This window comes from Archocentrus centrarchus, chromosome 1 (assembly GCF_007364275.1).
Source record: "Archocentrus centrarchus isolate MPI-CPG fArcCen1 chromosome 1, fArcCen1, whole genome shotgun sequence".
Taxonomy (NCBI): domain Eukaryota; kingdom Metazoa; phylum Chordata; class Actinopteri; order Cichliformes; family Cichlidae; genus Archocentrus; species Archocentrus centrarchus.
In genome coordinates, this window is record NC_044346.1 from 11,578,575 (window position 1) to 11,590,951 (window position 12,377).

Here is a 12,377-nt window from a genome sequence, read left to right on the forward strand (position 1 = left end):
GCGTGTGCGCGCGTTAACTATCCCAGCATCCACCTCAGTTCCTGTCTCATCACAAACCCCGAAGCCTTTGCCCACAAGTGGGATGGAGAACTTTGCGAAAGTTTAGGGGGCAAGAAATAAAATGATGTTTCTTCTGTGTGTCGAGGACATACAGGTGGCAGTGAAGGTCACAGATGGCATTCAGTGCTGAGATTTGCAGGAATATTATTTTATTTGCAGTAGTGTGTCATTGTATAAGTTCTCCTGAAATAAACAAATTTAAATGTACTTGTATCTTCATACACTCACTCAGTGTGCTTTAGACTACAAGCCACATTTAACCATAGATCCATTTATTCTATACACATTAAAAACTTCTTCTACTTCATATCCATGGCCAATTTTTTAATTACCAGTTGACCTAATATACATGTGGAAGTCAGAGGCAATGGGGAGAAATCCATGCAGTCACAGAGAGAACACACAAACTGCACACAAAAGCATCAGTGGAAGCTACTGTAAGGCTAGAAGGTTGCAGCACCAAACACAGTAGATCTGTCACTGATTTGTAGATATGTTGCAAAAGGCAGTAATGAGTTGAATATTAAGCTAAAGTGGAAGGCCCTGAATTTACCGAAGCTGGTGTCTGCACTCAGCAGGACGCTGACACACAAACTGTTTTTACCAAAGCAAAACAAACAGTCTGAGGCTTTAGCAAAGAAGATGTTTTAACGCGGTGATAAAGAAATCAGGAAAGATATGAAACTGTAAAGATGTTTTGTCAGAAATGTGTCAAACAAGTACCCGAACAAGTATTAACTGTGACCACTGTTAGGAAATGCAGCAGCCTTTCATTAAGCCATTAAGTCAATTTTCAGAGGTTAGGAATGTATATACTCAAACTACATCAATGCTCTGATTCCCATCAGTGTGACGGCTGCTGCTTCTACAGCTCATATTGTGGTTTATTGTCCTCTCAGACCAGCAGGTGGAGGTGAAGGTGGAGGAAGGCTCAGAGTATGTCATCCTGTCCTGCAAAACAAAACCTGACCCACCCGAGGCCACCACAGTGGAGTGGACTCGCTCTGACCGAGAACTCATGATGGTCCACGTGTATTCAAACACAAGCGACCACCTTAAGAAGCAGGATGATCTTTACTGTGGCCGCACAAAGATGAATGAAGACCTGCTGAGAACTGGAGACCTCAGGCTGACCCCGAAACACCTGAATGACAGTGACACAAACACCTACACCTGAAGCATCTACAATAGTGACAGAATCATGCTGATGAAGAAACAAGCGGTGCTGAAAGTCAGAGTGTTGTAGATACAGGTCAGAGGTCAGATTCATTGTGAAGGTGGGCTCTAAGCCCATCCCTCCCTTCATACATTGTACAATGTGAGCCTGTCTAGCAGTGAAAACACAGGCCGAGAATTTTGTTGGGCTTCATCTATGGTCGGTCATATCCGAGTCCCCATAACTGGAACATGCTTTGCAACTCATCTTAACATCCAGTCAGAGTGCTTACTGCCCTGGGAACACTTCCATTTATTTGGCAGTAAATTAAAAATATCAAACATACCCAAGAACAGTACGCAGGAAGTGGAGAAAATTTTGGTTTGATATTTTCAGAACACAGTGCTCAGAGAGTGATGGAGGTCAACAGACAATATTTAGAAGTTGGGCTGATTCTAAATCAACTTGTTTTGTTCTTTTTTTCTGTGGATGCTCACACACTGTACGGGGACCTACTCTACCATTGCAATGGTTGGGCGAACTAGCATTTTTAGTTGATCTTACTGATCATCTTAACTCACTGAACAAGCGCCTACAAGGCAGGGGTCTTCAACTCCAGGCCTCGAGAGCCGGTGTTCTGCAGGTTTTAGATGTGTCTCTGCTTCAACACCCCTGAGATGATGTTGTTATTTTTACACAGGCAAAGACTGATGTGGGAGTGGCTCACCAGGTCATGTCTACTACTCAATTTAAAGAAAACTATATAATTTTTTTCAGTACAACCAATATCAAGAGTATCTTCAAATCTTTTCCTGGAAGAAGAACTTCAGATTGTACATGAATTTAAATATCTCAGTATTACGATAGATTCCACTTTATCATTCAAGACTCATGTTAAAAAAAATATCTAAGATCATTAATTTTAATTTAAACAATTTTAAGCAAATTAGATAATCACTGCTAGAAAATACAGCTGGAATGTTTCTTTATTCTATGATTTTTTTTCCTCACATAGAATATTGTTTTGCTAACTGGTCACTGACATGTAGTACTATTTTCAAAAACAATAGAATCTTTATTTTTTTTTTAAAAAAAAGGCTTTAAAAGTGTTAGACAGAAAGCTTTTTTCTTTTCATTATTGTCTGCCGGAGGTTTCTTCCTCTTTCAAGGGAGTTTTTCCTCCCCACTGTTGCCTAGTGCTTGCTCACAGGTAATTGTTGGGGGTCTCTTTTCTCTTTTTTTAATTTAATTTTTTCTTTTTTTTTCAATATTTTTCTTTTTTTCTTTTCTTTTCTTTATTTAGGTTCTTCTCTTTCCTTCTCTATCCCTTTCTTTTCACCCTTCTCTCTTTCCTTTACTCTCTCTCTTTCTTCCTCTTTTCATCCCCAATGTCACGTCCTGGGCCGTTTGCCCAGCGTTTTGTGTTTAGTTTATTTCCTGAGCTTCTCCTCCCAGTATGTTTGTCTTGTTCCCCGTGTTGTGACTCGTCTGCGTGTTCCTTGGTTTATCACTTCCTGTTTTATTTTGCCAGTGTGATTTTCTGTGCTTTGCGTTTAGTTGGCTTCCTCTGTGTTATTAGTTTCATTTGCCTCACCTGCTGTGCCCTACTGTTTCCTCTTCCCCTGATTACCCATTGTTTATTTAAGCCCTCAGTTTCCATGTGTTCTTTGTCGCGTCATTGATGATGTTGTGTCCCTACGTGTCCCTCCCAAAAGGTTTTGTATTTCTTTTGTCCGGTCCCAATAAATTCCTTTAGTTATACCCATCTCTGGAGTCATACGTGTTTGTCCTTCCTCGCCCGTTTCCTCCCCGGCCGTGACACCCAACCTGTTTCTTCATCCTTGAGAACACAGGCTCAGGAGATATGGTGATAATAAAGGCAATCATATGCCATCTAAAATTACTTCTGTTTGTGGATGTTCACTTATTTATTTTTGATTACAGTCTCTGTGCAAGATTAGGCTAAATGTTTACCACACAAATATGAAAGTTGCATAAAATTTGTGGTTGTCTTTGGACAAGAAAGCCAATATACCAAAACATTAGTGGGGTTAGGTTAATTGATGATTCTAAATTGCCCGTAGGTGTGAATGTGAGTGTGAATATAGACCAGGGCTCTCTCAGCCCTGTGACAGACTGGTGACCCGTCCAAGGTGCACCCTGATGCTCACCCTGGCAGGTGGGATAGGCTCCAGCCGCCCTGCGACCCTGAAAGAAAGTCAAAGAAAACAAACAGATGGATGACATTTTTGCTTTAAATACAGCTAATGCAATGCAGTAAGCATACAGGAAACTAAAAATAATGAAATTCCTAAACTCTAAAAAAGTTGGGGTGGCTGTGGCACTACTACTAATCGGAAGGTTGGTGGTTTGATTCCTGGCTGCTCCAGTCTGCATGCCAAATTATCCTTGGGCAAGATACTGAACCCCAAGTTGCTCTCTGATGCAAACGTCAGAGTGTGAATGTTAGACAATAAGCACTTAGCTGTTGAAGGAAGTGCTTGTATGAATGGGTGGGAATCTAAGCTAGAGCAGAAAAGCGCTATATATGAACCAGTTCATTTACCACTGAGCACTGTAATTACTGTATGATCTGTAACAGTATTTTATTGCAAGCATTCAGCTGAATTTATGGTAGGCTTTTTTTTTTCCCGTTTACAGTAAATTAACACAGAAATCTAACAACACACCGATTTATTGTGCCTTCCAGAGACCTGGTTACAACAGGATGAGTGTGTTAGTGTAAATCAGTGTTTCTCAAAGTGTGGGGCGCAGGGTCGTGACAGGTGGGACGCCAACAACCTGGGAGAAAACACATTTAACACTGAATCATTTTCACAGCGGAGCACATCCTCACACATTCATTTTCTCATGGAACTGAAAACAAAATTATATACTCATAAAAGGCTCTACAGCAACAGGGACAAAGTGAGAAAGCACCCCAAATCTCTCATGTTGAGACATGAAATCAAGTATGCTGCTCAGAGTAATATCAGGCTTTAACAGCAATCCCTCTCTGTCCTCTCACACCAAGGTTACAGTGAAACGTTCTGATTCCCAATAAAATGTTATTTTATAAAACAATATTTGCCATCCAAAATCAACAGTATACTGAATGCTGAAAGCCTATCTATCTAATCCACGAGACCAACACCATCGTGGTAGGTGGGAATACATCCAGCGATGAGGCTGCCTACAGAACAGAGGTCGAGAACCTGGAGAGCTGGAGCCAAGAAGAGAACAACTTGATCCTCAACACAGCACAGACGAAGGAGCTCATCCTGGACGTCAGGAGACTGAGGCCACTCGTCCATCGCCCGATCACAATCAGCGGTGAGAGAGTGGAGGTCATGCAGAGCATCAAGTACCTCAGAGGTCAACATCAGCCACGACATGACCACAACACCACTGTGATGGTCAAGAAGGGTCTCCAGAGGCTTCCCAGAGGTGCTTGAAGAAAGCACAACTCCCACAATAGCTGCTGGTGAGCTTCTACAGGTCAATGATCAAGCCTGTCCTCACATACTCTATCTCAGTATTGTACTCTGGCTGCACTGCAGACAACAGGAAAGTTCTTCAGTGCAGGGTAAAAATTGTCATTGATAATAAAAGTTTATTTATTTTTATACAGATCTGGTCAAGAGAACAGCAGAAGTTGCAACAAATATAACATCACAGTTCTATAAGACATTTGAAGAGGCCCAAAAGGACTGGATTGATGATAGTAGATACAATAAAGAGTCACAAAGATACTTGCAAAACAGGTAATGTCTTCAGTTTATATAGAAGCCCTTCATAAATCCTGTTCTTCACAGTCTATTTACCAATATGAGCAATGATATTACACATTTAAAAAGCCAAAAATATTTCTAAACACAGAAAGGGTGCATGAAAATTTATTCCCTCTTTAAGGCCAAACATGTAAAATAGCCTGAACAGCCACCTCCACCTCCCGGAGCACCTCCTTGTTTGTTGTTCTTACAGTGTTCTGGAAGTGTAAAGGGTTTTCCTAAAGCAGCTGGCACACATTCTCCAGCAGCGCTTAGGGGGAAAAACCCCAATAAAGAGCAGCAGAGGCCATCTGGGGGGTTTCCACTGAGCCAGTGGTTAGCTGGCTCTCTTCTTCCAAGTCATCATTTTTCTTCCCGGTCCTATGGCCTCCCAAATACACACACACACACACACACACACACACACACACACACACACACACACACACACACACACACACACACACACACACACACGCGCGCACACACACACACGCGCACACACACCAGTCTCTTTGTTCCTGTATTAAAGCTCATCTTTGGATTCGTTGGCTTTTGTTGCCTCCTCAGCTTTCATGTCCTCGATGTACTTCCTCCTGTCTTCATCCTCCTGGAAACACAAAGGGAAGAAGTTTATTTTTAACTGATATAAAGGCAGCTCTCAAACAGAGAGTTATCAGAACTGAAGGCACAAGTGTGACGAAGATGAGTCACCTTAACTCTGTATTTTTTGGCTTTCTCCATCTCTTTCTCTACAAACTTAATCAGTGGTTTCAGCTTCCTTGGTCCAGTGTAAACCACCACCTGAAATACAAAACACACAGAGAACATCATCATCTCACTGTAATAAGCCTTGTTTCATAAACTTTAATAAATATGACTCAAATAAATAGTCAATATTAATATTAAATATTAATCCTCATGTGTCTGGCTCATAAATTATATGGTATAGAAAGACAATTTATTTAAAAAGTGGAAAAAAAATTTTTAGAGTAAGGATGCTTTTTACCCTCTCGGCATACAGAGCAGGAAACAAGCAGAGTGATGGGTACGCCCCCTGCATCGACATGTTGATGTCATTGGCTGAGGCATCGATGCGAGCGATGACCACATCCTCTCGCTCCTCAAAGGCCTCAGCCAGCTCCTCCCACAGTGGGAACAGAGCGCGGGACTCTTTACTGTAGGGCAGATCTTCAATACAAACATACACGGTCACTTTCGAAAGTACTCAGAAGACCTCACTGTTTGCACGTTCCATAGCATCGTAAATGTGAACTTTCCCTGAATTTAAAGTCCCAAAAAGCTAGTTTCTTAAACAGGGTTTAAGTGACAGTTTTGGATGGACTGCTCAAGGACAGTCATGGACTTGTCCTTCAGCCACTCCAGCGTTGCCATAGCTGTTTATATTTGTTCACTGCTTTGCTGAAAGTTTAATTGGTTACTGCAATGAGCAGAATTTCTTCAAGGTGTCGTACTCCTGGTCCTGCTGTGAAGCACTTCATTGTTTTTGACTCATCACATTAGAGAATCTTTCGCCCTTTGCTTTCAGAGATCTTTAAATACAGTTTGGAGAACCTGAAGGACGTGCCTTTTAAACATAAATGCTTGTCCATTTTTAGCTCTAGTTTTGGCCACCAACAACTTCCAGTATATCTCAAGGGGCTCTTTTTTTTTTAACAATTCAAAGCATAATGTTAAAGTGAACAGTTTTTACTTACAAAACAGAACAAAAACAGTCCTGTCTGGGTTAAAGGCAACTTTCTCCAGATTCATGGCCACCAGCTCCTTCACTGGCTTTTGGTCCCATCCTTCAGTTATCGGCTCACTCTGCATCTTAGGCTGTTGAGAACACACAAGCACATTAAACACATCAGAACAAGCTGTCATGTGTCACACAGCAGAGGAGAGTGGGAGTTACCTTAGCTTTGCCCTCTAGGTAGTCCTGGCAGAACTTTTCTATATGCTCTGTGTTCAGGGTGTCAGAGGGCAGATGGTAGGTCACGTGATTTGTCAGGTTCACCAGTCGGATTAGGGGAGCCTCAAAGTCCCGAACCCGGAAGTACTCCATAAGTCTGCCGTTACGATGCTCAGCCACGTTCACCAACACAAACAAAATCTGACCCACAAACACACAGAGACCTCAGACACTCCAGAGCATCACAACAAGACCGACCTGCACTTCAGGGATACTAATGAATGATAATGAACATTCAGGCCAGTGCTCGCTTTCTAACAACCCTCATATGACTATGAAACAGTACTGTCAGAAACAGAGGAAAGATTTATTTTGTATTCCTTTTTTTTTTTTTTGGGGAATGGACTGGGTCATTTGTTTATGTTTGCATAATTTACTGTTTCTCTGCAGCCAAATTGGCTATAAGACGTTAATAAAGAAGTGCTTCCAGTTATAATTAGGTTTAAGGTAAGGATTAGGGGTCGTTATGTGATAGAGTCAAAGTCAGGGGCTAAAAATACATTATTACTGAGTGTCCTCAAAAATACAAACATGTTCTGTGTACCTTCATCCTGAATGTCTCTGCAGCGCTGGTGAAGGCAGAAAAAATCTCATCAAAGTCTTCTGAACTTTTGTTGACAAAGAGAAGAGCGTGGTTTAATACAGGCGATGATAAGATCTGAGAGGCTGTCTGCAAGAGGAGAGAGAAAGGCATTCAAACACTCAGTCCAGCATGCACTGAAACTGCATTTCATCTGGTGCAACAATTCAGCAAAGTCCCACAACATGTTTACATTCAACGGACAGAGGCCTCTGGTGGCTGAGGTGATCATAACAGGAGCAAATGAGGACATTAAGTAGTTTTAGAGCCACTAACTGTATGTGGAGGAAGTCAGGGTGGATAAATAGGACAACAAAGTCTACAGTGGGTCAATCCCCAGCTCTGCATGCCAAAGTGTCCTCAGGAAAGATATCTAACCCCCGGTGCATCCATCAGAGTGTGAGTTCATGTGCTAGAAAGCGCTTGAACATAAGTGCTGTGTAAATTGGCTTTGATTACCTCATTTAGAGTAGAAAAGTACTATTTAATATAGTAGCATGTATTTCAAGGAGGTGGACAAATATTAGAATTGATTTTCAATACAATGCAGTCCAGTATGCCACCACCACCACCCATTATGACCTCAGTGATAAAGATAAAACAGAATAATCACCTTTCCAGCAATGTCAACAAAAGTCTCAAACATTTATGGCAGACGGGTTGCATTAGACTGCAAGGTGCTCCTAACAAACTGCTCGGCATGTGTGGCTTTCATGAAAATTGTAATTAGAATTCAGTCAGCAGAGATTTCCTCCCAAAATCACCAGTATACCAAACAATCCCAGTGGGTTTAGAGGAAAAACTGTTCCCACAGCAGCTGTTGTGTATGCGTGAGAATGTGCTTGCACATAACACTCTACCTGCCCGGTGTACTCAGTGACTGGATCCATCTGGTAGACGGTGATAAAGACGATCAGCTCCTCTTTAGATGTCTCAGGCATCATTTTGTAAGCCTGGATGAGCTTAGACTGCAGCGCGTGCACACACACACACACACACACACACACACACACACACACACACACACACACACACAGGCAAGACTATATATTTAGGCTATATGTTTGATTGAAACTTTAAAGTTCTTCTTAGTTTTTGTAAAATTCTGATGTAACATCAAGATTTCCGTCACTTGTGCATGTGTTTTTGAAGGCAATGATGGCACAATTTTCTCATAGTTTATATCATCCACAGCTAATTTGTGAGTGATTGAATTAAATAGAATGAAGTAAAACCTTTCTTTACATGGAGCAATGTTCTGAACTAATATTGTTCTTGTGAATTTGTGTGTTTGCCTGAGTTGTGTGTAGAGAACCTCTTTGAGCAGCAGAACAGCATCATGTGTGAGGCCGTATTTGCCAATGACTTCATCGTCCTGCAGCACAGCAAACCTGACGTCAGGAAGCTCTACCGCTGCGGCGTAGAACACCTGGACGTACTCGTGGTTCAGCTCCTGCTCACACACAAACACACACAAACTGTTAAACTGCAGTAAATTCACAATGTAAGAGAGAAGGAAAGAAGAATCAAACGGTCTCAGGGTTTTACCTTAAAGACTCCAAACACCGTCAGCTCTTCTGAGGCCTCCGATTGGCTGAGATCAGTGACGAGGTCAGCAGCTGACCCTTCCCTCCTTTTAAGCCAGGTCAAGATGGAAGCTGAGCTCTGAGGAACTTCATCACAGTCCAGGACAACAAATCACTTTAGCTTTAACATTTCATCCAAAATAAATAAAGTTTCAACAGCTCAGTGGATGCTAGAAACTTCTGCATATCTACAGGGAATATGAAACAACAGCCAGTAACCTCTAAGCACTTGTGTTTTATGATAAACAACTCAAAGAGACACATACATTATGTTGCCAAAAAAATATTCACTCATTCATCCAAATCATTTAATTCAGGTGTTCCAATCACTTCCACGGTAAAATTACCAGAGAACAAACGCTCTAACAGGAGTAAAACAGGAAGGTGGACTGAATGCACACAGACATAACTGCTGTTTGTTTCTTTCCCGTGGCCTGTTTCCTTATTATTAGGAAACATTTTAACCTAAACCATAATCCTAATCATTTCCCTAACCTGATTTTTACCATCGCTTTGTCACATAAAATAAGCGTGGGTCATTTATTTTTCAGCAGTCATTAAAAATCATTTCTACATAGGTTGGAGCTCTCTGATGCAGGCTGCTATCAAAGGATTATTGTTCTTGTGGAAACAATAAATGAAATGTCTTTAAATGATACTTATTACTCTTTACAGGCTGCACTCTTTGTCATCTGCACGTACCGGGGCAGGGTGCAGGGTTGTGTTTATCTCCAGAGAGGTAAAGTCTGATTACCGGGTGGCCTGTCACATTCAGTTCTTTAGCCAGGTCCTTCTCTTTTGATACATCAACCGCTGCCAGTTTGACCTTTGACCCCTTGAGCTCCGCCGCAGCGCCTTCAAATGCTGCCGACACACGGTGGCCTTCTCCAGACAGAGGGGTATCTGGCGGACACAGAGGAAATAAGGATTTGATGCATATGTGGCCATTTGTTAGACCTTACACACAGTCATCTGTTTATGTGCTTAGCATATGAAAGCATGCAGGTCAAAGGTCATGCTGTATGAGTCTTGATGTTTAACTTACAGAAGTGCACTAGGAGTTGGTCATATTTTCTCAGTGCCCTTTTGAAATTCCCTTTCTTCAGTTGTAACACTCCATCTTTCTCGGGGAACGGTCTCTCTTCCTGTCTGTCGGACTTCGTGTCGGCAGCAACGAACACACAGAGACAGAAGGCCGTCAAGCCCAGCAGCAAAACCCTCCTCATGGCGGTTCACCCTCACACTGACAAACTGGACAAACTTGGCAGGAAAGGGAGGGCTGATATGTGTATCAGTGCTGTGCAGGTATAGTTGTGAATGCTTGTGTTATCTGCCGACCGAACCCAACAGCCTATAGTTGATTAACTTTCCTATCTGAGCACTGCTGTATTTCTTCTATTGGCTGCTGTTTTTATCAGGTATCTCTCTAATATCTAAACGCCCTTTACCTAACTGTGCTCACCTGTACAAGGTCACAGAGCGAACAGAAAAGAGGAAGTGACTCAAATATATTTGGGTTCATATGCAAAATGCACTCATTTGCACTGGCAAAGAAATACTACACAGCCTCAGTCCAGTAACCAAAAACAAATCATGAGCCTAACTTGGCAGAGATACTGAGCCTTCAGTACAGCAGGTAAAGAAGACCCATTTATTTAACAGTCTTCATTCCTGTACTAACACTGTCCTTTATTCACACTGTTTTCTATACAGGACAAATCTACATTACAAAGAGTTAGATGACAAGAAAACTGTATAATAAATGGTACAGTCACATGGTTAGCTTGGCTTAGCATGAAGAATGGAGACCGTACCAACACTTAAACTCAAAAATTATGTTCTATAAAAACCTGTTTAATTACAATCAGGTAAGCAACTACATTTCACCTGATGATAGAAACAGTAAAATAAGCAAAATACCAGAAAAGTGCTTAAAAAAGTAGATGAATACCTTCCAGCACTGTGTGACAGATTCAAATGAAGGTACCCTCAGTGGAGTCACTGATAGCTAACCAGCAGCAAGATGTTTCCAATCATGCTAAGAAATATGAGTTGCATCTGTCTTCATATTTACTGTTGGCAAGTAAAAAGACTACTATCCACAGTGGGTCCATCTAAGAGACCTACAAATGTGTTAAAACAAAATTATACGCCTGCTTTATTTTCTCGTGGGGTTTATTTTAATTTTTAATATTGTTGTAGAGTCAAAGGTAAAGGGATTAAAAGTAAAATCACTACTGAAAGCAACCATAAACTGCTACAGTGACAGAAGTTACACATGCAGTCACTGCAAGAAGAAAGAACTCCTGTCAGTTCTAAGGTTTTACATCTCGGGAATAATAAAAAAATGATCCAGTACCAGGTGATGAACAAAAACATGTGACATATTAGGGTGAAATTAGCAACAACTACGGCAAATTGCATAAGCAGTGTGTGAAAAACTAAGTATATTCAGTAGCCTGTTGAACTATCTGTAGCAGCTATAACTGTATGACTTTATCAGTCACTCACATCGCTGTGGAGGAACTTTGGCCCACTATTCTTTACAGCGTTGCTTCAGTTCACTGAAATTTGTCATTCATTTATGCACAGGTCTCTCAAAGTCCCACCACAGCATTTCAGTCAGGTTGAGGTCTGCACTTGCAACACCTTGATTCTTTTCTTTTTCAGTCATTCTGTTGTAGATTTGTTGGTGCCTGAGATCATTGTCCTGCTTCATGACCCACTTTCAGCCAAGCATCAGCTGCTGGACAGATGGCCTCACATTTGACTCCAGAATACTTTGGTCTACAGATGGTATGAGGAGATTGATTTTCTCCAAATTTAGTTCAATTCAGTTAAATTTTATTTATATAGCGACAAAATCACAACAAACATTCGCCTCAAGATGCTTTATATTGTAAGGTAAAGACGCTACAATAATTACACCATGTAATTATAATCTGGCCAAACATCTCCACTTTGGTCTCATCTGTCCAAAGGACATTGTTCCAGAAGTCTTGTGGTTTGTTCAGATGCAAAGGTTTCCAAAGGGTTTAAAAGCCTAAGCCGTGCTGCCATGTTCTTTTTAGAGAGAAGGGAATTTCTCCTGCAACCCTTCGAAAAAGCCATAATTGTTCAGTCCTTTTCTAACTGTGCTGTCATGAACTTTAACATTTAACACACTAACTGAGGCCTGTAGAGTCTGAGATGTACCTCAGATGTACCTGGTTTGTTGCAGTTTGTCTGCTTTCATAGAAGTGCTAACACT

The 12,377-nt window shown here is 41.3% G+C and overlaps 1 protein-coding gene across 1 annotated transcript; it reads right to left on the reverse strand.

Annotated features, from left to right (window-relative positions):
* Window positions 1-5,512: 5,512 nt before the first annotated feature.
* On the reverse strand, window positions 5,513-10,353 carry LOC115788962 (protein disulfide-isomerase). The gene is made up of 11 exons (XM_030742094.1): window positions 10,173-10,353; window positions 9,830-10,030; window positions 9,090-9,214; window positions 8,857-8,994; window positions 8,402-8,509; window positions 7,506-7,631; window positions 6,905-7,102; window positions 6,705-6,825; window positions 5,996-6,177; window positions 5,701-5,790; window positions 5,513-5,596 (listed from the first exon to the last, which is right to left on the reverse strand). Exons 1-11 carry the CDS (start codon window positions 10,351-10,353, stop codon window positions 5,513-5,515), a joined length of 1,554 nt encoding a protein of 517 aa, XP_030597954.1.
* Window positions 10,354-12,377: the final 2,024 nt, after the last annotated feature.

Coding starts and splice junctions, on each gene's coding strand:
- LOC115788962 (XM_030742094.1), bottom strand. CDS start 10,353: ATGAGGAGGGTTTTGCTGCTGGGCTTGACGGCCTTCTGTCTCTGTGTG. Junction 7,103..7,505: donor CAGAGACATTCAGGATGAAG/GTACACAGAACA, acceptor TTTGTGGGTCAG/ATTTTGTTTGTGTTGGTGAA. Junction 5,791..5,995: donor CTGCTCTGTATGCCGAGAGG/GTAAAAAGCATC, acceptor TTTGTATTTCAG/GTGGTGGTTTACACTGGACC.